At 42.3% G+C, this 24,000-nt stretch overlaps 1 protein-coding gene and 1 pseudogene across 1 annotated transcript in view; both read left to right on the top strand.

Moving 5' to 3' along the window:
- LOC122326397 (GTP-binding protein SAR1b-like) overlaps nucleotides 1-8,808 on the top strand; it is a 167,116-nt gene extending 158,308 nt beyond the window's left edge. The window contains exon 6 of the mRNA XM_043221252.1: nucleotides 8,746-8,808. Within this exon, the coding sequence (XP_043077187.1) occupies nucleotides 8,746-8,808 (63 nt within the window). The remainder of the gene's footprint in view (nucleotides 1-8,745) is intronic.
- Nucleotides 8,809-18,608: 9,800 nt separating this feature from the next.
- On the top strand, nucleotides 18,609-23,606 carry LOC122326663 (annotated as a pseudogene).
- Nucleotides 23,607-24,000: the final 394 nt, after the last annotated feature.

Here is a 24,000-nt window from a genome sequence, read left to right as displayed (position 1 = left end):
CTTAGTTTCAGGAGCACTTCTTCTGCCTGATCAATCACACACCCTTCTTTGACTCTGACAGGTTAGGAAGACATCCACATCCATAGAAATGTTCTCCATACAAAGCAGGTTGCTGACCCCTACTTTAAAAGCAGAGACCGGAGCTGAAGAGTGCTTCAAAGAGAGAGAAATCGAGGAGCTGCCGTAACATCTCCCATGTAACCCTTTCGTCTCCAGCAGATGAGGGCGCTCCATCATTCCCTTCACTATTTGTTCTTCTTCATTGAAAACTAGCTGGCACCTAAGCGCTCCGAGAGCAGGCACGGGCGCGAGGCCAGCAAACTGCTCGGCCAGAGAGTAATTAGCGATAAATTCCCCTTTGGCTGCCAGATATCCAACAGTTGGTGTGCCTTTAGAAATGTATGAGCTGCAGCAAGGTAAGTGCGTCCTCCAAAAGCGGGCCAGCGTCCCAGCTGCGGCCATGCATTCGTTCTCCAGTGGGCCGAGGAGCAAGAGTCACCCGGTGTCCATTCACCTTTTCTTTAGGGGTCGAGAACTGGGGATTGGCAGAAGCCAACACATTTCCAGCTAAGCATGCATGCATGCTGTGTTCTGGCTGTCCAGCATTGACGCTCCAGGCCCCTTCTAGACGTTCTGCTACAACGACATCACCATAGGATGCTTGTCTATGTAGTAAAGCTCTACAGATGTGGAGTCTTGGGCGACTCGACGGATCGACTAGCTTTCAGTTCCACTTCCATCCCAAAGTATCTCAATAGTAGTGTAAATGTCAAAGAAAACTAGATGTGAAAATATTTACTTAATGGTTTGAAGTGTAGAGAGAAACCAATAATGATTTGAATCTGCTCTTGAATGATATCAGAACTTTATCTTTGTATTTGATGAAGGGACATGAATGGGACATTTCCAATCTGCAGAGATGTTTGTTTGTTCTCAGTTACTTTAGCTTTCTTTTTCTGGCATTTAAAAACACAATGCATTTCACACCCACCTTTTGTAGGCCTACTCAGTCCCTTTGTTCGTTCCTATAATGTCATTTCTGTCTGTTTGCTAGAATGTTATTGACTTATTAGCTAATTTAATGATCAGGGTTATTCCATTATTCATTTATTTATTATTATCAGAGGTTATTCTCCGTTTGGATGCCACTAAGCTCTTTTATGCTTACTGTATTTCTTACGAATCAACACAAGTGTACATTCCTCCTAATTTCAGGGCTCCTAATTTAACGGTCAGTAAAAACGCCAGACTGAAGACGTCTCAGTCAAACACCCATTAGTCAGTCTGAACATGTGAGCCTTACACATTTTGTATTATGTTAAATTTGAGAGAAAAAAGAGATTTTCCCACGGTTTTGTCAGCTGTTGTTTGTGTTTTGTTTATTGGAAACAGTTCACTTGCATCTTTTCCTACTTGATAACGAAGTCTTTTATGCGCATGTACATCTCTGCATATACACAAAAATAGTGATGAGTGTGTGTTTAAAACATGTAAAAAATAATAAAGAAAGAATTCTTTGTAATTCTATTGGTGGTCTTCAGAGTGCACATAAAAAGCCTGCTGTTGTTTAAATAAATACAGTATGATCTAATCTTCTTTGTGCCACAGAAAAAAGCAGGCAATAATTGCTTTAGTAGATGACTACTCACCTCTCCTCAATCAACTAAAACTAACTTTCAGAAGATTCACAATTAAACATTTACTTTTAGTGCCATTGCTACTGTGCTATTTTTCCCAATTATGGTGATGTGTAATTTTATAATCCATAGTAACGAAAAAGTACATCTCCTCTTGTCTCTCGACACAAAATCCAGACACATACTTGTTTAGAGCTGTCCTGCACTGTTTGTCTTGTAAACACTGCTTGATCTGTGCAAGACCAGACCAGAACACTTCACTGGAGGACTAGTTAAAAAACCCTGGATTAGTTTCATCTTTCGTCTTCTCCAGATGTTTAATGATGGACTGGATTGCTGGATTATTGTTGGATTATTGTGATGTTTTTAGCAGGTATTTGGACTCTCTTATTGACGGCACCCAATGTGTTTTTGATAGGTCTGGAAAAAGTGTGTTTAGTGTTTAGTCAACACTGTTTCCTCACAATGTTTTCTTCTTGTCACAACATCATAATGCAGAAGCTACCTCTATACTAAGACTAGTCTGGGTGCGTTTCTTAAAACATCTATTCCATCGTTACCAATACAGTTCAATTAAATTAATACGACTTAGCTAATGATGCTTTGGGAAAAACAATTCAGTTTGTGGTTTTATTTTTGAATTTGATCTAGACTAATCTTCATTTTTATGCAGCCAAATTAAAACAAACTACTATAACCAAAGAAAAAACAGCCAACTTTAATGCAACAGATGATTTTAGCTGTTTTAGCTAGTCAGTTCTATTTATTTGAACAAGGAAGGAAATCTAACATCTCAAATGATTGCCACACTATCATTTACATTAAAGGAAGGACGTTTCTTCTTACGTTTCTTTAAAAATGCTTATTTACGCTGATCCAACCAATGGAAAGCTAAGCTGCGCAGATGACACACCTGTACTGCTTTTAATTGGCTAAAATGCACGCTGTATCTATGACAACGCTAAAGATACAAGTTTGAAAAGAAACCGTCGTCTTGTTCTGAACGAAAATGGAGCGCAAAGGACTCGTTCGGTACGTCATTTTAATGAATAGTTTTACGTGTGTAAACACGGACTATTTACTACTATATGATTCCCTTGTGTTTTATTTGGTTTAAGTGCTCGGCAAAGTAATAACAAGTGAAGGAATGATCAAAGCCGTTCTGTGGAGGACATGTTCAGTTCAGGAACGTCTCTCATTGCTGCTGCACTTTATCAAGGATGTAGAACTCGAGAGGGAAACTTTAACTAGAGCAGAAAATAATAGCACACTTAGGTGAGCTTTTAACCTTTGTTAAATAGATTGAAACTTTGAAAGATAAACTTTGTTTATTTGAAAAGTCTTAAACAAATGTAAAAGAGAGTTCAGGATGGACAGACAGTAGATAGATAGATAGATCAGGGTCTAGGCTAGGTGTGTTTTGGGTGGTTGCTAAGGTGTTGCTATGCACACTTGCTAGGGTGTTCTGGCTGATTCTCATCTGCACAAAGCCTTTTTGTGCATAAAAAGAAAAGACAGGTTTGGAAAGTTGATGGTGTGTCAGTGATTTGCCACGTCTTTGCCCTCAAACCAGATTAAGATTAGTAAAGCACCTCGTCTGTGGTAATGCAGGGCCACTGGACGAGCATCTGCTGTCACTGCCCTTCACTAATCACAATACTTCTTTCTGTAGGATAAGAAACATTATTTTTACCATCACCAATAGCTGTGTGGTTTGCCAACATTATCTGGCTTACAGTCGCTTCTCAACATCATATTCAACATTTCACGGGTTGAATGGGGACTGAAACGATATTTCTCCTTCTCTCTATGTAAGTATTGAGATGCGTGGTGTAATGGTGCTATGGTTGTACCATGATGTCCAGACCTCACAACAACACAGCATTTTTTGTATTAAAGCAATAAAAAAATGAACCCATATTTTACTCACCCCTGAAGCCATCCTAGATGTGTATGAAAGATGAACATAAAATGGTCTTTCATTCACAAAAGAAAAAAAGCCGAATGATAAGGCTGCGTATCCTTCAACCATCCAACCTCTTTATTTCAGTTGAGATGCTGTGATACTTAAAAGCCGCTGAAGTAATGGCAGACGCTTACGAATGTTTCTCCAAACAATATTTTTATAACAGTATTGTGGTAGTCAATCAGTTTCATCTGGTAAAGTTGACATGAAAAATTTATGTCTCAGTTGTTCATTCATAGAAGAGGCAAAGTTTGACAATTTTTTTATTTCTCCACTGTGATTGGTTAGATGAATAGAAAGTGACAGAAGCCACGTTTATGCACACTTTTTTGTCATTTAGATTAAAATCATTCTGATTGAAAGATTTGCTGGATGGATTGTTTACATGAGACATAATTTAATTCAAAAGGGTTCTTACATGTGCCTCTGCTTTTAGTTTTAGGACACGATATAAGTAACCTACAAGACATCAGAGGAAAAACCCCTTATTAGGTTATTATTATATAATAAAAACTAATTTAATGAGTTGCATGAATGAATCCATTTAATTGATGCCATCCTGTATTTTGTGCACAAATGGAAGAATACCTGACACATTAGGAATTGCAAAGAATTATTATGTAATTCTGAAAGTGTGTGTGTTTTTCCAGGCTGTTAATGCGGTCTTCCACTGTGTGTATCTGATGGAGTGTCTCCTGAGGATGTGTGTGGATCCGGGGATACTGGAGGAGTCCTCTCAGTGTGTTGTCTGTGTTTGTGCTCCTGCTCTCCTCCGTCTGCATCGGTCTGAGCGCTCCTCTGAAGCACCTGGTCTGCATTTACGTCCTGCTGGTCTTCAGGCTCAGGAAATACACCGACGTCGAGAAAGGTCGTCGCGTGACAAGTTCTCCGTCTCATTGTGTTTCATTTCTACAATCAGAGTTTGTGGTGTCTTTCAGAGTACACTGCAGGGGTCTGGAGGGGTCTGAAGAAAGCCAGCTTGGTCTATTGCTTGATCTTTATGATCATACTGGTTTTCGCAATGGCAGGTCACTTGTTTTTTGGAAACCCAAAGAGAGATCCAGAACACTGGGAGACTTTGGCCTAGCTCTGTTCACGCTTTCAGACTGCTCATAGTAAGATGAGGAATCACTCTTACATTCTCTGATGTGTATCAAGTACATGTACAAGCATCTTAAAGGTCCCATATTGTACACAACACAATAGTTGCTTTCTGAAAATGAAATGTATACATCTTCATCATGACTAGATGGACTCGGTGATTCACCTCATAGTAACCATCCTGTCAGATCTTTGAAGTGAGCTACAGGTCGTCTGATCTGGTTTCTTCTACGTGTTTCTGTGTTGTTCTCGGTGATGACTGAAGGCGGTGACTGAGTAGATCTGATGTCACATTTTTACGGAAATCATAACGGCTCGTGAAAAATCATAGCAACTTTACTCAGGCTGTGTGCAGTTTACTGTGGATTGAGTGTTTTGAGACTTAAATGGTAGTTAAACAGCCCCTAGAGCTCATCATGAGAACATCATGAAAAAAGACAGGAAATTTCAGATTTGTCAATATGGGACCTTTAAACATCAGGCCATCATGTCAACTGATGTTCTGTGATATCTTTGAGGTTTAGCAGTAACAACGGCCAAGGCTTGTAGAGTAGATGCCTTGACCTCGATCTCTGTGTCAGTAGTTATACGACTGGGCGAAAGGTGCTTCAGGTCCTGGACCCGGCGGGTGTGAGATACAGCAGCGTCTTCATCATCGGGTTTATTATTACATGCTACTTCATTCTCCTCGTTACAGCCAGAGCTGTTTTCATCAATGAAAGCCGGGTAATAACCTTTTTCACACAGCTAAAGCTTGTTATTCTGTTTGCAATGAAACCTGAATTTATTTTGGTGAATTTAGTAGAAATGGTGCAATTAAGGTTTGCATGTTACAAAGTTCATGATCTGCACACCATTTTCAGAAGATTTGGTTTGAAAGATTTATATCTGGCAAATGAATTCAACAATTATTTCGCTTTCAGTTACAGTATCAGTTCTCTTTTATCTTCTCTGATGTTCAGGGTGCATTTGGGAAGGCAGCAGAAAGGAAGAAACGAGTGCGTCAAGACGAGGTCAAGAAGAAGGTGGAGGAGGTGCTGGAAAGAGTTAAACAGGTCAGTTTGAGACACTGATCAGACTCTTTATCAGTGAACCGCTTAAAGGAGCATGAGATTATATGATCTTTAACACATTAACATTACATACAGTATGTGTATACACACAGTCCATGGTCTTCTGTCCTGTGAACACTAGAGATCTCCTCTCCTTAACACAGACTGCTGCACCCCACCCTGAACTTCATTTCCCATACTCCTTTGCACTAGATTGGTTTGACGTGTGCTCATTATACACTCTCATCTGCACAGCTGCACCTAGTTAATCACACGCTATATAAACCTTGGGCGTTCTCCCTTTCAATGCTGAGTATTGTCTAGCTAGCACATGTCGTTGTTTAGCGATAGCTGCATTACAGAGTTATTTCCCTAGTTTATGCATTTCCTGTGTTCTGGTCTTTGCCTTGGTATTTGGATACTGTTCACTGTCCCTAGACTCACGCATGTTTACTGGACTGCTCTTGTGATTTACCTTCTTCATACCTGTCTGTCTGCTCGGCCCTGACTGTTTTCTGCCACGATTTATAAATAAAGCTTGCAAATGGATTCTAACACCTTGTGTTTCCATCACAGGTTTGGGTCTTAAAGGTAGTATTAAAAATTAAAAACTTATTGATAATTTCATTTTGATTTCAATTTCATTTCTGTATTTTCTGTCAGTTTGTAATGTTTACTGATGGTATATTTTATAATATCAGTGCATTTAATGACACAGTATGTCAATTTACTCACTAGACTCTCTAAAATATAGTAGATTATCAGTGCTGTATTCTGGTATCAATTTGTCATCTAATAGGCGTCATAATATTAAAATATTACACAATGTGTAATGTACATGTACAATATTGTTCAATAACCATTTCTTTTCTCTTTTGTGGTAGCACTATGCCCCAAAACTCAGGAGTGTGAAGGGAACTCAAAAGGCCCTTGTGTCGTGATCGATTTATTTATGCACAGGACAAGATCACTAGTTCTACTTTCATAGAGACATTTATGCAGCAGCTGAATAAACGAAAAACAAACCGTGTTAGAGTGAGTGACCGTGTGCGATTCATAGTCTTTTGGACCTTTACTTTTAAATCTAAATTGGTCTTTGGTCATACCCGTGTATGTAGGCAGTGGAGGCTCATAGATGAGAAGATGTCTGTTCTGAAGGATGAGCTGGAGGACAAGCTGAATGAAGAGGCTCTAGCTGAAGGTAAGTGTGGTCTTTATAGTGCTAAAATGTCCATCTCACGTTCTCCTCCAGCTTCAACATCTGCTCTTACTGGACACTGGGCAGCTGAAGTGTCCTGTTCTCAGATTTTGCTTCTCTGTTTCAGGGCTGTACAAGAAGTCCGGCAGAGTAGTGATTCTTGGCCTGGGCAATGCTGGCAAACAGCGGCTTCTACATATGCTGGATAAGCACACACTGGGTCTTCATGCATCGACCTTTGACCCCAGTGAGTGTACATTTCACCACACCGAGCCTGCACTGACCCTTACTGCTGTAGATTGAGCTGGTCTGGCTCTGGTGTCCACTGATTCGTCTCAGCTGCTGCGCTAGCATGCACAGAATATAACAGACTTTTTAAAACCACATGTCTGATGTTAAATGTGGTCTAAAAAGGTCTAGAGAGAATCCTGAGAAAGTCTAGTATTTAGAAATGTTAGAGAAATACATGCTCATTAGTTTGACTGGGTTCTGTCACAGCCTCAGAAGTGCTGAGGATCTCCGGCGTGACCCTGAGCTCCTGTGATGAGGGTGAGTAGATGATCGTCGGTCTGCATCCGATCGCTCGAGCGCTGGAGCTGTCTTCTGTTTCTGAACAGCTCGAGGAGTCTGGAGGATCTTCTCCCAGCCGTGGGCGGCGCCGTGTTCCTGGTGGACTGCTCTGATTACGCCAGGCTTCCCAACTCCAAAACACAGCTTGAGTGTGAGCTTTCTAACATCTACAGACGTTCAGCCTTCGTCACACACTCATGAAGATCCACTGAACACCAGACACGTTTACATGAGCCCTGCGCTGGATTCATGAAGCATCTCCTGTCTAATGCTATACCGTGTGTGTGTGTGTGTGTGTGTGTGTGTGTGTGTGTGTGTGTGTGTGTGTAACAGGCACTAATGACAGATGAAACCATTGGAAACGTGCCCATCTTGATCCTCGCTTGCAACAAGACTGACAAACCTGAAGCCATCAGTGAGGAGAAACTGCGTGAGATCTTGGACTTCCACGGTCAGGCGACAGGAAAGGTAGTGACGCAGCACTCTCCACCTCACTGCTCTTTGTATAGTTTTCTATGTAAACTTTGTCTAGACAGAGAGACTACTGTACGACTTTAGTCTTCCTGTCTTTACTGCTGTGACAGATTCTGAAGAAACAATCATAGCTGTCCTACAAAAAAAACAACACAGGGATCATTGTAGAGACAGAAATGACACACCGCTGTGTAAATAAGATAAATATTCTGGAAGCACAGAACTTTTAATACATTCTATATTAAATATTCAATATCAATATCTGTACACACAACAGATCTCCAAATCTTATTTATGTTATGCTATATCAAAATCCTAACAAGCAGCTTTTTAATAATCATTTGATGCGTTCATGCCGTCACTCTTCAGCAGGACTCTGAACCTCCGATTGAAGCCGGGGTCAAATCCTCTTGCATGCCTGATCCACCCCTGCTGTGATGTGTCTGATGTGTCTAGGAAGGCTTCTTCCATGTTAGAAAAGCTCAGGTTATTGATAAACCGGTCAGGAACCAGAGCAGGTGGATGGAAGCAGAGAAAGCCTTACCCTTCCTCCACCATGTGGTCCTCTGTGTGTCCTACAAGAAAAGAAGCACTCGTTACTGTGACGCTCACACATCTATAGAAGAACGTATAATTTGTCTCTTGTGCTGCTTCTGAGCTCCAGACACACAGATGTGTCTCACACACACACACACACACACACACACAGCTCCTGATGTTGGTGAAGTATGTGAGTGTTGTGTTCAGGGCTGTGTTCTCTTCGGTGGTCTGAAGACGAGGGGACTCTGGAGCTGTTCATGTGCAGCGTGACGGAGAGAACGAGGATACGGTGAGGCTCTGCTCTGGCTCTCACACTACATCACCTGACAGCATATCAGTGTCATATCACCGTTTTATTTTGTAATTTATGAAAATCTTATGCTTTTTTTTTTTGAGAATTTGTAATTGAGTAATCTTAACTTAATCAATAAAGGTAAAATAAATACGTGAGAACCGACTGAGATGACTGAGTTATTGTTTCTGACAGATGATTTTGTTTTTATGTCTATAATGCTAACTATAGGCACTAAAAGTAATCCTAATTGTGTTAGCATTATGCTAACATGTTACCAGTAAGTTGTTCAATGTTAACATGTTTTAAACAAGAAGGTAACGTGGGTACCATAATGCTAGCAACATTTCCTCATGATATATATATATATATATATAATATGTACTTACTAGTCGTTTGTCTGTAGTTGCCGCTTGGACTTTAGACTGAGTGTACAGAAAACTAGATTTTTGTAGGATTTGTTTTGTTTGGATGATTTTAAAGACCTTCATGTCTTCATCATGCTTCCTTGAAGTAGAAATGTTACAGGAAGTTTTTTATTCGATTCTTTGCTTGCATGTTAATATAAAGCACGGATAACATCTAGAAAAACGCTTCAGAAAGGAAGGCGGCTATAACCTGTGGGTTTAATGGGTTCCACTCAGAAAGAAATCCTTTCTGGATTCCAGTCATCAAGATGATCCATGAGATCGTTCCCGCTGCTGTGAAGACCATAAAGACCACGCTTGAGAACACAGGAACGGATCTCACTGTTCAGAACATCTTCATTCATTGTTTAAAGCCCATTTAATAGAATCAATAATGGTTTAACTTCAAATATATTGTGACTATTGAAAGATTTGTATTTGTGCTGAATGAGAGCAGTATGTGAGCCGTACTTTCACTTTAAATAATTCTATTCTGAGCCGGTCTGCTTTCCTGTGTATAATGAGCTATGATCTATTTTATTAATAAAGTGTTATAAGTGTATCTAATAAACTGGCCTAGAGAGACTTAATTATTGATCAGTATGTTATTGCAAATATTATTATTACTTCTTCTTCATTTTGTTATCATTGAGTTTTATTCAAGAACAATAAATAATAAAACAAGCTCTGTTTATTCATTTTCATTTATTGATAGTAAATTGACATTCATTGGCAATGTTGAATATGTTTTTTATAAAAATCAATAAAGAGATAATATGTAATTAGAAGGAAAAAACACACATTTAAAGATGTTTATAAGAAGCACAAGAAAACAGAAGTAAGTGTAGAGTGCTGAGACGATCAGTCAGAGGCTGGAGGTGGATCATAACACACCAGAGAAGTCCTCTTTCTCGTCTTAGGATGAACCGTGTTGGTTCTAGACCGCAGCCCTGGGAACTTCACGCAGAACCCGGAGACACCACTCCAACCCACGATCATTCTCGTACATGTTCACCACCTGCAGTCTCACCTCTTCAAAGCGGGCCTGTCTAGCTCCTCTTCTGTCCTGACGAATCCACTCTTCTTTGGCCAGCTCGTCCACGTAGACCTGATGATTGTTCATGTTATTAATGATGTGATTCACCTGTTGCCTGTCATTCTGCGTGACTCGTTCCTGGTCTGTGCGGCTCAGCACTCGGAGCATAGCGTCTCTCAGCGCTGCACAGTATCTCCCTGTAGGTCACCGCGTTCGCGTTCACGTACAACTCATCTTCAAAGTGAACCACCATGTGTCTCTGAATATCCTCGGCTGTGTTTGGAGGAAGTGTGTGACCGGTTAAAGTAGCCACTGCCTGCTCGTTATATATTTTATTTTCTATGAAGTCTTTTAACACCTTGAGTGGAACTTGAGGATGTTATTGTTGAAGACGTGTTCTCCTCTCTTCGACTTCCCCACTTCCTCTATTAGCACCTCATTGCAGTTTCTATCGATGGCCTGGATCTTTACTAACATTTTCTTCTTAATATCATCCACTTTTTCTGTCTCGCTTTCTGCTGAGCTGCTTGAGCTTTTGTTCTCTTTTGGATCCTTTCATCATATATTCAATAATCATGTCCTTTCTGACCTCTGTGGAGAGAAGAAAAAACCACATTGCTACGATTGAACTCTAGATTTATTAAATGGAGAACAGCGATCGAGCAGAAAAAGCCCACCTCTTATGTTTCTGAGTCCAGAGAACTCTTCTGCAGCCGGAGCAGATTTAAGGGGAGCAGACATCTTCTAAACATGCAAAGGTAAGAAATGCAATAAAAAGGACTGGCGTGAGATGCAGTAATTATACATGTGAAGAATACCACACGATCAACCATAAAAGACATCAATCAAATCAAAACTTGGAAACCATTAAAGGTTAGAGAGTTCAGGCACATGCTTTAGATGCGACTCACTTTGGCCTGTTTCAGAAGCGGCTCTTTCACGATGTTCTCGATGGCCTTCTCTTTCTCCTTCACCAGCGCCTCGTTCCCTTCATACAGAGCCAGCACCAGCTCCACGGACTCTCTGAGCGTCCCGATCACAGGAACGATGTCCATGAAGCCGATCCACACCGAGTCCGATCCCGACGAGGCCATGCTGTTCTTCTGGATCTGGATCTAAAGCCTGGCGAGAGAAGAAAACATCGCTGATAACCCACACGAACAAACGAGCGCAAAACATTCCCCAAAAATAGATTGAGTAAAGTAGATAATAGATATACTGGTCATGATCAGAGCCGTGCTTCATTAAAGAGCTGTGTTTTAGTGTTTAGTTTCTGGATCAATGAAAGTTTCCTCCAACTTCCAAACTAAAAACCCGTTTATCCCAGAGATAATCAGCTCATTTTATACAGCACAAATCATCTTGTCTATATAGTCACAAATAACCGTGTCTTGCCTGCTTGTATTTAGCTGTCTGTAGTTTGCTGGTCCTGCTCAGAGATCTCAGGCGATATATAAAGCCTCCTCTAACAGGAAACGCTTCTGATTTTTTTTATAGGCGTCGTCTTTCCGTGAAAGGAGTATATTCATTCAAAAGAGATTGCGACACTCTTCTAGTTAATAAATCTAAACACCACTTCACTTCTAAAAACAGTTGAGATCGAGCAAAAATAACACGAGCTGCATGAAGAGATGATGTTTATTAATATAACATCACAAACTAAATTATAGAAATATTTCACAAATAGCACTTCCTGTTTTCATTTTTTATTTATTTTAGTTTTATTACTGAATTGATGTTTTGTGTATTGATTGCTGTACAGCTGAGAAACATGAACTCATGAACACTGAGGACTTTCTTCTAATCACAAAAACATTTATATAATTCATGTCATTTTGTTTCTTGCTGTAAATACAGAGTGCTATTGCTTTTTCCCAGCTTCTCTCTTCTTTGCACCCTTTAACCTGTTTCTTTAAGAGGGAGTGTTTTTCTTGAGAAGCCCTGGGTTTTATTGCTCAACGCTTCTCAAGAAGTGACATGAATCAGACCTGCTTGAGTAATATAGTATTATTATTTTTTAGATTATTTGCTGTTTTGTTTATTTTGGAACTTTTAAATGACAACTTTATCATTAATCGCCTTTAAGACTAAGACGTTTCAGAGAATTTGTCAGTACATCCAACATCTTCACCCCCAAGATCTATTTGTGTAAAATAGCTTCTGTTTTTGTTTTTCAGATGAAAGAGTGTTTTCATTTAAATAATTGATCATAAATAATATTGAGGAAAATAATTAATAAAAAAATATTGCATTTGTTTTGGGTTTATTTGTCTCGTGAGAGTTGGCAACAGTAACTGAAATACTTGATTCCCATCGAGGAGCTGGATGTAGACTAAACTTTGAGCGCGAGCAGGTGGAGGTGAGTCGCGCATGCGCAGTGCAGGACTGACGCCACGACAGCGACCTCTGCTGCTCAAAGCCCTGCAGAACACATACAATCAGTCATTTCATAACGACTACTGATCATTTATCTGCATGTAGTCTTGTTAATTTGTAGCATTTAGCAGCAAGTTACTCTACCAGACAGTTCAGTTCATGGCTTCAAACTGAATATATTACAACAAGAATGACACGCTTTTTATGAAGAATTGAAAGCCATCACACGTAACCTCAATGAATAGAGAGCTTCATTTGGGTCATTTGTTAGTTGTATTAGCTGTAATTGTCATGCATGACTCGATAAACTCACAATGTTTGTACAGGAGCCCGATCTCACGTGGCTTGCGCGAAGCACGGTCACCATGACAACCGCTCCATCTTCAGTCTCGCGCCGCTCCTTGAAGGACATGAGAACGTGAAAGTGTTTCATGTGGCTTAAAGTACAACGAATTCAGGGTGGAGTATTATTGTTCATGCATGCAGACAGCCATAAGAGACCAGAATCTAACACAATGTTTTCCTTAAAAATGCTGGTTAATCGTTGTATTTCTGTAAACAGCACGCGTCACACTGAGTCTGTCTTTGACTTTAATCCACGTTAAGCATTTACGAGACTGAAATGTTTGAAGCCTGGCAGAGTAACTTGCTGCTAAATGCCACAAAATAACATGACTACATGCAAATCATTATTTAATGAGATATGATACACTTTATATATTACATAACAAGCAGTGTTTCAGTGCTGCTGTGTGGCTTTGAGCAGCAGGGGTCAGTCGTGCGCCGCGCATGCGCACAGCGAGTCGTTTCGAGGTTAAAATGATTATTTCGAGAAAGCTTCTCATTATTACGAGAACATAAGTTAATATTATGAGAAAGTTTTAAATTATTTAGAGAAAGTTTCTCTTAAGAAATGTTATGAGAAAGCTTGTGATTATTACGATTATTAATAATAATAATATTCTGATTATTTTTTAGACCAATACGCCCAGAACTTAAGCTCTAGATCAGTTTTAAACACAGCCCTGTGAGATAAAGGACTGATCTGATCCCTGTGGTCTTCTCTGGGGCTCATCTAGATGTTCTGGTCTTTGATGAACACTTGATCCATCGTCTGATCTGGATACAAACCTAGAAAGAATTAGAGGACTATAATGTGATAGAAACTCGCTCAAGTATTGAGGAGATAAACCATTCAGGGCTTTACAATTAATAAACAAGATTTTAAAATCTTTCCGATGTTTGATAGAGAGCAGTGACTCATAATAATTCTAGTTGTTATAAAGTCCTGCAGGTGAAACCTAGCCTCAAGTTACTGGATCTCCAGACAAGACTCGGGTTCCTCTGAAGATCACAGTCTCACATTAAACTCCAGCCGTAACCAGAAGATTGTTTTTAATGAATCATGAACCGTTTGAAGCCTTCGACTCTTCCTTGACATCTTTGTTCTCACAGCGATCTGGGTTTATATTTTGTAATAACAAGTTCAGGAGCATCTGAGGGCTTTGATAGAATAAATATAATTTAGACATCTTTAAAGACATCTTTAAACTTTAGTGTTTTTAGCCCAGGAGTGTGTATATGAGCAGGTTCATCTACAGGTAATCTGTTTCATATTTTATCATTCATCCCTTCTCTTCCTGGTATAGTATACAGTGATTTATTTCTCTTCTCATTCTTCTAATGATGTTGTGAACATGAGCTCTAATTCTCTGGTAATCTATGTCTAAGTAAATCTGAAATGCCTTCCCAGCAAAGACATAACGTTCTCCTGCGTTTTTGCTTTGCGCTTGGAAAATTTTTAAAACAAAAAAAAAAAAAAAAAAAATTAGAGAAAGATTGTTTTTTGTTTTTTCTTTCCCAGGACATTGCAGGATGATTATTCTAATATTGATAAAAGACACCTTGTTCCTTGAACAGTTTCTTCTGTCAGACAATCCATCTCAAGAACACTGGACAATGAAACATGTACATAGATATAATAATATACACTTAGAATAATATATCAATAACAGATATACAGTAATAGGTGCACACACACACACACACACACACTCACACTCACACACACACTACACACACACACACACACACACACACACACACACACACACACACACACACACATCTATTATTGAACAGAATGGTCTGTTATAAGCAGACATGGGTTGAATATTATCTCTAATGAAGAGCAGTCACAGCTTCATTCATAAAACAGCGACTAGCGTTCAGTCCCCGGCATTACTGAAGCGTTCCGTTCCGTTCCATTCTGACGCAGCGAGAGGAGGCGAGCAGCTGAAGCCCGCTCGGTGGAGAATAAGAGCCGACGCCGTCGGTCTCCGTTTAAACGAGCTCTCTTTCGTCACACTTTTCCCGGGATCCCGGCGAAGCGAGCGCCCGTGTCTCTCTGTAAAGCGGTCCGGAGCGCCGCGCCGCGGAAGGTCTCCCGCTCGAGAGACGCAGTGGTTCGGTCCGGGATCGCGGAAGCTCTGAGAGAGTCGGAGAAGTTTGTGTCGATGTTCTCGTGAGGAGTCCGAAGAGACGCGCGGAGACTCGAGATGCGGCGGAAGCAGAAGAGGCTGCTGCAGGTCGCGCTGCTGCTGCTGCTGGTGTTCCTGTTCCTGCCGAGCGTCGGCTTGTGGTCCGCGTCTCTGGAGCGGATGTTTGACAGCTCCGCGGACGCCGCCGGACTCTCCGACCTACAGGTACCTCGGCGTTCACGCGGCGTTCACGCGCCCAAACACACGACGTCGCGGCAGGAACGCTTGTCTCGCTCGAGCGTCACGGTGTTTCGTGTCTTCGTCTTCTTTTCGCTTCGCCTGAGCGTCGGACGAGGAACGCGACGCGACTGGAACGCGCTGTAGTTTTGTCGCGTCGCTTTATCTCTCTGTAGACGGGCTTGTGTTATTAGTTGATCGGTTATTATATGGTTCTTTTGAACGAAGTCCACAGACCGATAACGAACTGACTTTAGACGTTATTAAAGTCATGTGATGTTTCATTCTGTTCTGGATATTATACACTAATATGTGCTTTTAAAGTATTCTTCACATTCAGATAAAACAAGCACTAAACTCTGTGGTTCTTGGGTTAATTAAATTATAAAAAACAAACCTGAACATCGAATATGAAAACTAGAGAAAAGCATAATTTAATGTTACGTGTAATGGTTTGCTTTAGATTAATATTGATTTTCTTTTCAGATGGAAGCCTATTTTGTTCACTTCGTTCGATTTTTAGCAGGCTATAACGGCAAATAAAAGAGTGTACACCAAAGTACATCAAAGTGGATCATATCCAGTCTTTCTGGATCCACGTTTCATTCAGTGACATCAAGCAGTTTTTCTATTCAGTTAGTGCAGATGATGTTTTCATACACATCTATCCTGGTCTGTGTTTTTGATCAGCACTTTCTAGACTCCTTCAGGAAGTGTGTGAACCTTCCCCTGAGAGGGTTACAGTAGAATCATGCCATGTTTTGCTGTGAAAGAGTTAAGTAGATTATGGGAGTGTACGTCTTCAGTCTGATCTGAGCTGAATCCCGTACGGAGCTGTGAAGGGCTTTCCTTCCTCCGTCCGTGTGTTTGTGAAGAGATGAGGAGGACTGATATGATGTATATGCGTCGGTGTGGTGCTGCGGGTGCTGATGGAGCGCGCTGCGTGGTGGTGGGTGTTGAAAGGCGGTGTTGTTTGGGCCCCCGGGCTGGCTCCGCTCCAGGACGCCGCTCTCTCATAGCGCCTCTGTTAGAGCCTGAGCTTCAGCAGGTGCATCGATCCTCTCACACACACTCACTGTCAGCGTCGCCTCACACACACACACACACACACACACACACACCGTTACACCTGGAGGAGCGGTTTGATGTCACCTCGTGCTCACACACAGCGCTCCCGCCCCGGATCATTCATCAGGTTCCCAAGGTTCAGGGACGTGCTTGTTTTTAAAGAGAGTGTGGCTGTGAGCAGTGTTTGCATTTATAGAGCAGACACGTGAGCGGGCGGCGCCCCAGTTCACCTGCTACCCCGCCCTGAAGGAGACCAAGTGTGTAGAAGAACTACTAGCTCAGAGGATGACCCTTCACAGCTCCGCTGATCGGTCGTCTCACAGAGATAACAGTACCGGATATCATTTTTCCATCTTAATACAGACTCTTCAACATAGTTCTGGCCCTAACTACAGGTTATTAAAAGGTTTCACACACACACACACACGTTGGTCGTTCTCTTCGTCCTCTTCTGCTATTAATATTAGAAAGAGGTCTCAACCTCTCGTGTTTCTATGTTCTCAGAGAATGAACAGACAGAGAGAGCAGAGCGCCGGCGTGAGGAAGAAGGGGACTGGCACGACTACGCTCTGATGAGGAACGGCGGCTCGTTCAGGTGTGTGTCGTGGAGGAGGCGTGACGGGGCTGAAGAGGAGTGTGATGGTAACGCTGTGTGTGTGTGTGTTGAAGGTGTGGGTGAGCAGGGCAGGCCGTGATCCTCTGAGCGACTCGGACCGCGTGGACCAGGCCTACAGAGAGAACGGATTCAACATATTGCGTCAGCAACCGTGACGCCTCAACAGATCGCTGCCGACATCAGACACCCGGGCGTGAGACGCTCTCTTCCTCCTCTGTAATATAGAGCGCTCCACACTTTACTCTACATCACTACAATAACAGCGTGTTGGCTCTGTGTATATACAAACATCTGAGAAATTAGGCCTGAAGAAGTCTTGAACATTTATGTTTTCAGTATAAATTTTAGTCTTGAACAGCTCTGAAATATTGAGCTGTTATTCATCCGGGCTACAATTCAGCAGTAAAAGTTAAACAAAAAGAAAGCTAATGAAATCTAAGACTCTGGAGCACAGAAGCAGTCATCAGCGGCACTGGTGTGTTTGCAGTTTTTCTTTTTATGGCAAAAATCCTTAAGATATTAAGTAAAGTTAATATATTTTGAAATGTCCTACAACAGAAATATATCACAACCTCATTTATTAGTAATATGCATCGCAAAGAACTTCATTTGGATATCTTTCTCAATATTTAGATATTTTTTACGATCTACTTCAAAATATATTTACGCAGTAGTAGACAAACCAGTTGAACCAGAGAGTTAGTGAAGGCCCTCGTGTCTGTGTCTATAGACACTGAGTCCTGACTAATCACTACAAATGGCTCGACGCTGTAGAAGTGTTAGTCTGGCCTGCCTCCATCTAACGGCGCGGCCGGTGACTGCGGCGATGTTTCTGATAGGCGTGCTGTGTTTGCGTCGCAGCTGTAAGACCAAGCTGTACACAGAAGATCTTCCCGACACCAGCATCATCATCCCCTTCCACAACGCAGGGCTGGTCGTCTCTGCTGCGCACTGTTCACAGCGTCCTCAACCGCTTTCGCCGCGCAGCTCATCGCCGAGATCATCCTCGTGGGCGACTTCAGCGACAAAGGTACAGCGCGTGTGCTCCAGATTAAACCGTCCGCGTGTCGGTCTGGTGTAAGTCAGCCAGCGTGTTTGATTTGTGGGACAGATTGCGAGCTGCTGTTTCTGGGATGATCCTGGTTTGTCCCGGGTCTGTTCTGCGTCACATGTTTGCATAAGCGTCAGATTATGGCGGCCGTAATCCTCTCTGTCAGTTTGTTATGAGGGCTGTGTCTTGTTTAATCAAACGTAAACACATTTCAGTATTTGGGTTTGGTCTCATTCGTCTTCACTATATTAGAGTCTGGATCTGATCTGGGTCCGATCACTGAAGTTAGGACACAGACCCCACAAATAATGATTAAAGTGTTTGTATATAATGTAAGGTCAGAGGCACGAGCTGAACCGCTGAAGAGCTTGTGTGAGGAGGAACATACACTGCTGTGGTGGTGGTTTTCCTCTTTAACTCTTTAGAGCTGCTTTGGGACGAGCGCTGTGTGAGTAACGTGTTCGCCTGGACTCTGTGTGTCCTCTAGAACACCTGAAGGCTCCCTGGAGGAGTACATGGTGCGTCTGCCCAAGGTTCGAATCCTGCGCACTAAGAAGCGTGAGGGTCTGATCCGGACACGACTGCTGGGCGCCGCGGCTGCGAAGGGTCAGGTCATCACCTTCCTGGACTCACACTGCGAGGCTAACGTGAACTGGCTGCCTCCGTTACTGGGTGAGAGCGGGAACGCTAACTTCCTGTTCTGTACTGTGAAGACGCTGTGAAGCGGTCTCAATAAACCCGTGAGGGAGAGCTGACCCGATGAAGCTGTTGTTTGATGGCAGTGAGTGATTGGTTTCAGATCGCATCGCAGAGAACCGGAAGGCGATCGTGTGTCCGATGATTGATGTGATCGACCACGATAACTTCTGCTACGAGACGCAGGCCGGCGACGCCATGAGAGGAGCCTTCGACTGGGAGATGTACTACAAACGCATCCCTATCCCAGCTCAGCTGCAGAAAACTGACCCCAGCGACCCGTTTGAGTGAGTGAGAGAGTGTGTGTGTGAGAGAGTGTGTGTGTGAGAGAGTGTGAGAGAGAGTGTGTGTGTGAGAGTGTGAGAGTGTGTGTGTGTGTGAGAGAGTGAGAGTGTGTGTGTGAGAGTGTGTGTGTGTGTGTGAGAGTGTGTGTGTGAGAGTGTGTGTGTGAGAGTGTGTGTGTGTGAGAGAGTGTGTGTGTGAGAGAATGTGAGTGAGAGCTTGTGTGACTTTCATTGTGTGAAGAAAAACCTTTTTTACTTTATACTTTTTTTTGTGACAGAAAGTGACCCGTAGATATATAAAAATGTAAAGAACTACATGTATTTTCTACTTTTGTGTCAAAAACATTGACTGATCACAGGTGTGTTTGTGTCGTGTGTTTTAGCCGTGTTTCTCGGTGTCTTCAGTGTAGTTTGAGCTGTGTTTCTGTCTCCTCTCTGAGGTCTCCGTGATGGCCGGCCATGGCTCTTCGCTGTGGACAGGAAGTGGTTCTGGGAGCTGGGAGGATATGACACGGGTCTGGAGATCTGGGGAGGAGAGCAGTACGAGATCTCCTTCAAGGTGAGGGTTATGGTCTGATATAAACCTGTTTACAGATCTGATACTGGGACGACGGTTACAACGGCAACGGTTGCTATGTCATTATCCTGATCAATACAACAGCTTTAATGTAAAGACGCTCGATACATTATTAGGCTTTTCTTAAGATACTGCTGAGTTTAGTTTCAAGCCGTTGCTGTGAGAATAAAGAACAATAGAATAAAAACATCCTGCATCTGAGAAATAAAACCAGAGACCAGCGAAGTTCCATGAAGATATTTGGATTGATTTTTGGAATAAAAGATAATGTTTAATTTTCTCTCTATACAATGTTTTGTTGTCTGTGGTCTGATGACCGCTCTGTGCTCCAGAGTCTGATCTCAGTCTGTGTTTAGAGTAAAGTCAGATACAGAGACTCTTCAGTGTTCCCTACGGAGTGGTTTCTGCTCACATCTGATGCTGTGACTTTCAGTCATATTTCATCTCTAATCGTGTACACTTAATTACACGGTGTGCATCTAAACCCCAGTAGCACTCTTTTTAGCCCTAAACACAGAGTTTGTGTGATCTGAGTCTGAAAGCCTGTTCTCTCTCTCAGGTGTGGATGTGTGGAGGCCGTGATGGAGGACATCCCCTGCTCTCGAGAGTCGGTCACATCTACAGGAAATACGTGCCCTATAAAGTACCGGGCGGAGTGAGCCTCGCCAGGGTGAGCCTGAGATCCGTCCACTGTTTCTCGAGTGTATATATATATATATATATATGTACTGTGATTATTTCTTCAGTTAAAGCAAGGAAAGCTCTGTACAGTGGGGCCCTTCTGAGGCTGTACTATGAATGTATTGCTAATCTGTACATTAATGACTTTCTATTAATGCGGTTCAGTGGTTGTAGGTGATCGGATAAATCCTTCAAAACAGTGAGGGGTGTGTATTTGAATGAAAGCGTGTGATCCTCCTGTGTGTGTGTGTGTGTGTGTGTGTGTTCAGAACCTGAAGCGTGGCCGAGGTGTGGATGGACGGAGTACGCCAGAGTTCATCTACTCAGCGACGGCCGGAGTACCGGCACCTGTCCGCCGGAGACGTGACGTCTCAGAAGGAGCTGAGGAGCAGACTGAGCTGCAGGAGCTTCCGCTGGTTCATGACCGAAGTGGCCTGGGATCTGCCCAAACACTACCCTCCTGTGAGCCTCCGGCCGCCGCCTGGGGAGAGGTGACCGCTTCAGAACCACACTACTGAGTGCTCTGGGCTAGCGCCTTTAAGTGCTTATGGGTAATGAAAGGTTGACATGTTGATTTTGAGAATCCCTGATAACATGCATGCGAGGTCAGGAAAACACTTTCGTTGTATTCTTATATGCATTTATTTTTACCTTACTTGCTCAACAACTCCCAAACGATTCTCTCAATGATGATTTCTGCGTTAGAAACAGATGTCTGACCGCTCCTAAAGAGACACCTAGTGGTGAAGACCAACATAGGACCAGCAGTGTGCTCATGTTTGAAACGATGAAATGACTTGAGGCTTGTTTTAAAACTCAATGATTCAGAGTCGACTCAATAACTTTATACAAGGTGCACTTTAGGATTGAAAACTTAGCAGGATGTTTTCTTTCACTTAGGGCTGTTACACACTGCATGAAAGATCTCTCTAGTCTCTCAGCTGGGTCTTACTCTGGTTACTAGCTCCTCGACCCAAAACCTCTTTAAATGTGTGTGTGTGTGTGTGTGTGTGTGTGTGTGTGTGTGTGTGTGTGTGTTTCAGCTGCGTAACGTGGGCTCCGGTCTCTGCATGGAGAGCAAGCACTTCTCCTCTGGTTCCCCGATCCGTCTGGAGAAGTGTCTGAAGGGACGAGGCGAGCCGACCTGGAGTCACGGTCAGGTGTGTGTGTGTGCTGTATTCAGACTCTGTGTTTGTCAGTATATCATCTGCTCTGTGTAATGAAGGAGCAGCTGATTGCAGTAATGTGTGTGTTGTGCAGGTCTTCACGTTCGGCTGGAGAGAAGACATTCGAGTCGGAGACCCGCTGCACACTAAGAAGGTGTGTTTCGACGCCGTGTCTCACAGCAGCCCTGTGACTCTCTACGACTGCCACGGGATGAAGGGGAACCAGCTGTGGGCCTACAGGAAGGTACACGTCATTCACTTCTCTGACAGATCCGGTCGTTATTCCAAGTTTATGTTGAACTTCTCCCCCAGCCACGCCCACATCGTAACGTCCAATCAACAATCAAACAACTCCCGCCCTTCAAACAGAGAGAGGTTAAAGGGTTAATCCACCCCAAAATGAACATTGTCGTTAATCACTCGTTTCAAACCCGTAAAAGCTTTGTTTGTCTTCTGAACATAATTTAAGATATTTTGAGAACCTGAAGGCGTGTGACTGTCGTCTTCAAACTATTAGACTTTCAAGCCATCAGTGGTTCAACCGTAAGGTTATGAAGTGATGAGGATACTTCTGTACACAATGAAAACAAAAATAACACCTTTATTCAATTCAATTCACTTCTCTGTGTGTTTTGGAGAATATGCAGAGGACGCAAACCATGTTTTATAACTGTGTTTTTACACAAAAACGGCTGATGTCTTTCATACTTCTACTGTAATTGTCAGTTTGTGAAGTGATTAGTTCGTTAAACTGTTTTTTAATTTAAAAATAAAAGTAATTGTAATCCATTACAGTTACTAAGTAGTGTATTTTAATTATACTTGTGAAAAAGTTGATGATAAAGTGTGTTACTTCAGATTCTTTCACACAGACACTACTGAATACAGATTTGATTGATTTCTTTCATACATTGCATTGTTTTCAAGTTTAGGACATGCTTCTATCCTCGATAGTTGTTTTTGAGTGTTTTAACTGAGTCGTCTGGAGTAGAATTACTGCTCGGTCAGATTCAGGTGTATTCAGCGACTCTTTCAGGAATCATTTAAATACAAAACACCTGCATTGCTTTCAAGACATCGTGGTTACTCGAGCTGTCTGAGCGGGAAAGAATACTAATACTGAACAATACTTCAGTGGCTGGGGGCTCATACTGCTCAGAAAATCTTGATTGAGACTGTTCAGGTTTTGAGTAAAAGAAGCAGAGGGTTCTGTTCAGAAGATGAACAAAGCTTTTATGTGAAAGTGATGAATGACTAAATGTAAGATATGTGGTGAAGTACCCTTTAATAAAAGAAGAAATTGCTTTAGAGATGAGAAACCCCTTGTTGTGATGCATATACTGAAGTGTGTGTGTGTGTGTGTGTGTGTGTGTGTGGCAGGATCAGAGCCTCTATCACCCCATCAGTAACAGCTGTGTGGACTCAGACGCTGCTCAGAAGCGGATCTTCATGAACTCGTGTGATCCGTCGTCTCTCGGACAGCAGTGGATCTTCCAGAACACCAACGCCACGGTCCTGGACTCCTTCAACCACAGCGACTGAGCACTCATCATCTTCATCATCATCTTCATCACTCTCCAGACTGTGTGTCTGAGGACGATCTCAGAGATGATTCCCGTCACAGTCTGATGCCGTCTCTCATAAACACTGACGGCTTTATTTATTTGCCTGCTCCCTTCCACAGATTCATCAAGGAAACGGTTCTCATGAAACCTGATTTTATTACCCACCGTCTTTGTTGTTAACAAATTAGTTTTTTCTCATTTTAGGACATAATATTTTAATGCGAAGGCTGCAGGTTTGGGTTAAACCCCTTCAGAAGCTGTTCTGAGGAAGTCTTAGTCGATCTTGTTATATTCTCCTGAAACCAGTGCAGTTGATTTAAGATTAAGATCCTTCCATCAGTCTCATGTAGTTTCTTCCCCATCATCTGGTTCTCAGTAACTGTTTGCACCCAAAGACGGCCGAACGATGTCCAGATCCTGACGCACACGAGCCTCGCGGTGAAGAGCTCGAATCCAGTCGACGTGCCTTGATAAAGTGTGAAGAACAGTCTAGTTTTCTACATTCAGAGTATGGCTGAGCGCTTTTTACCACTGAAGTTTTTACAGATTATCTGCTGAGCACTTTGAAATGTTTCTTTGATCCGAAGCTGTTAAAGTTGGTCTGTTCAGAGCCTATTTTCAAGTATTAATGTTTTGTAATATCTGTCCATTCTGAAGAGCAGAGGAGCTTCATAATGAATTATGGACATGTTTAATACTGGACTCGCTCTTGAACTGAAATGTTGGGTTTGTTATTGCCTTTATGAATTTCCAGAGGTGTGTGTGTGTGTGTGTGTGTGTGTGTGTGTGTCTGTGCGTGTGTGTGTGATATGAATGACAGCTAAAAGTCTTGGATTAATAAGGAGTCTGTTTTTTCACCGGTTCGTCAGTGCTGATGCATTAAAGTGGTTCTGTCACCATTTAAACTGCTCATCATTGATTATTAATAGT

This window comes from Puntigrus tetrazona, chromosome 21 (assembly GCF_018831695.1).
Source record: "Puntigrus tetrazona isolate hp1 chromosome 21, ASM1883169v1, whole genome shotgun sequence".
NCBI lineage: Eukaryota > Metazoa > Chordata > Actinopteri > Cypriniformes > Cyprinidae > Puntigrus > Puntigrus tetrazona.
The sequence above is the reverse complement of the archived record's forward strand: the minus strand, read 5'-3'. Positions and strand labels throughout refer to the sequence as shown.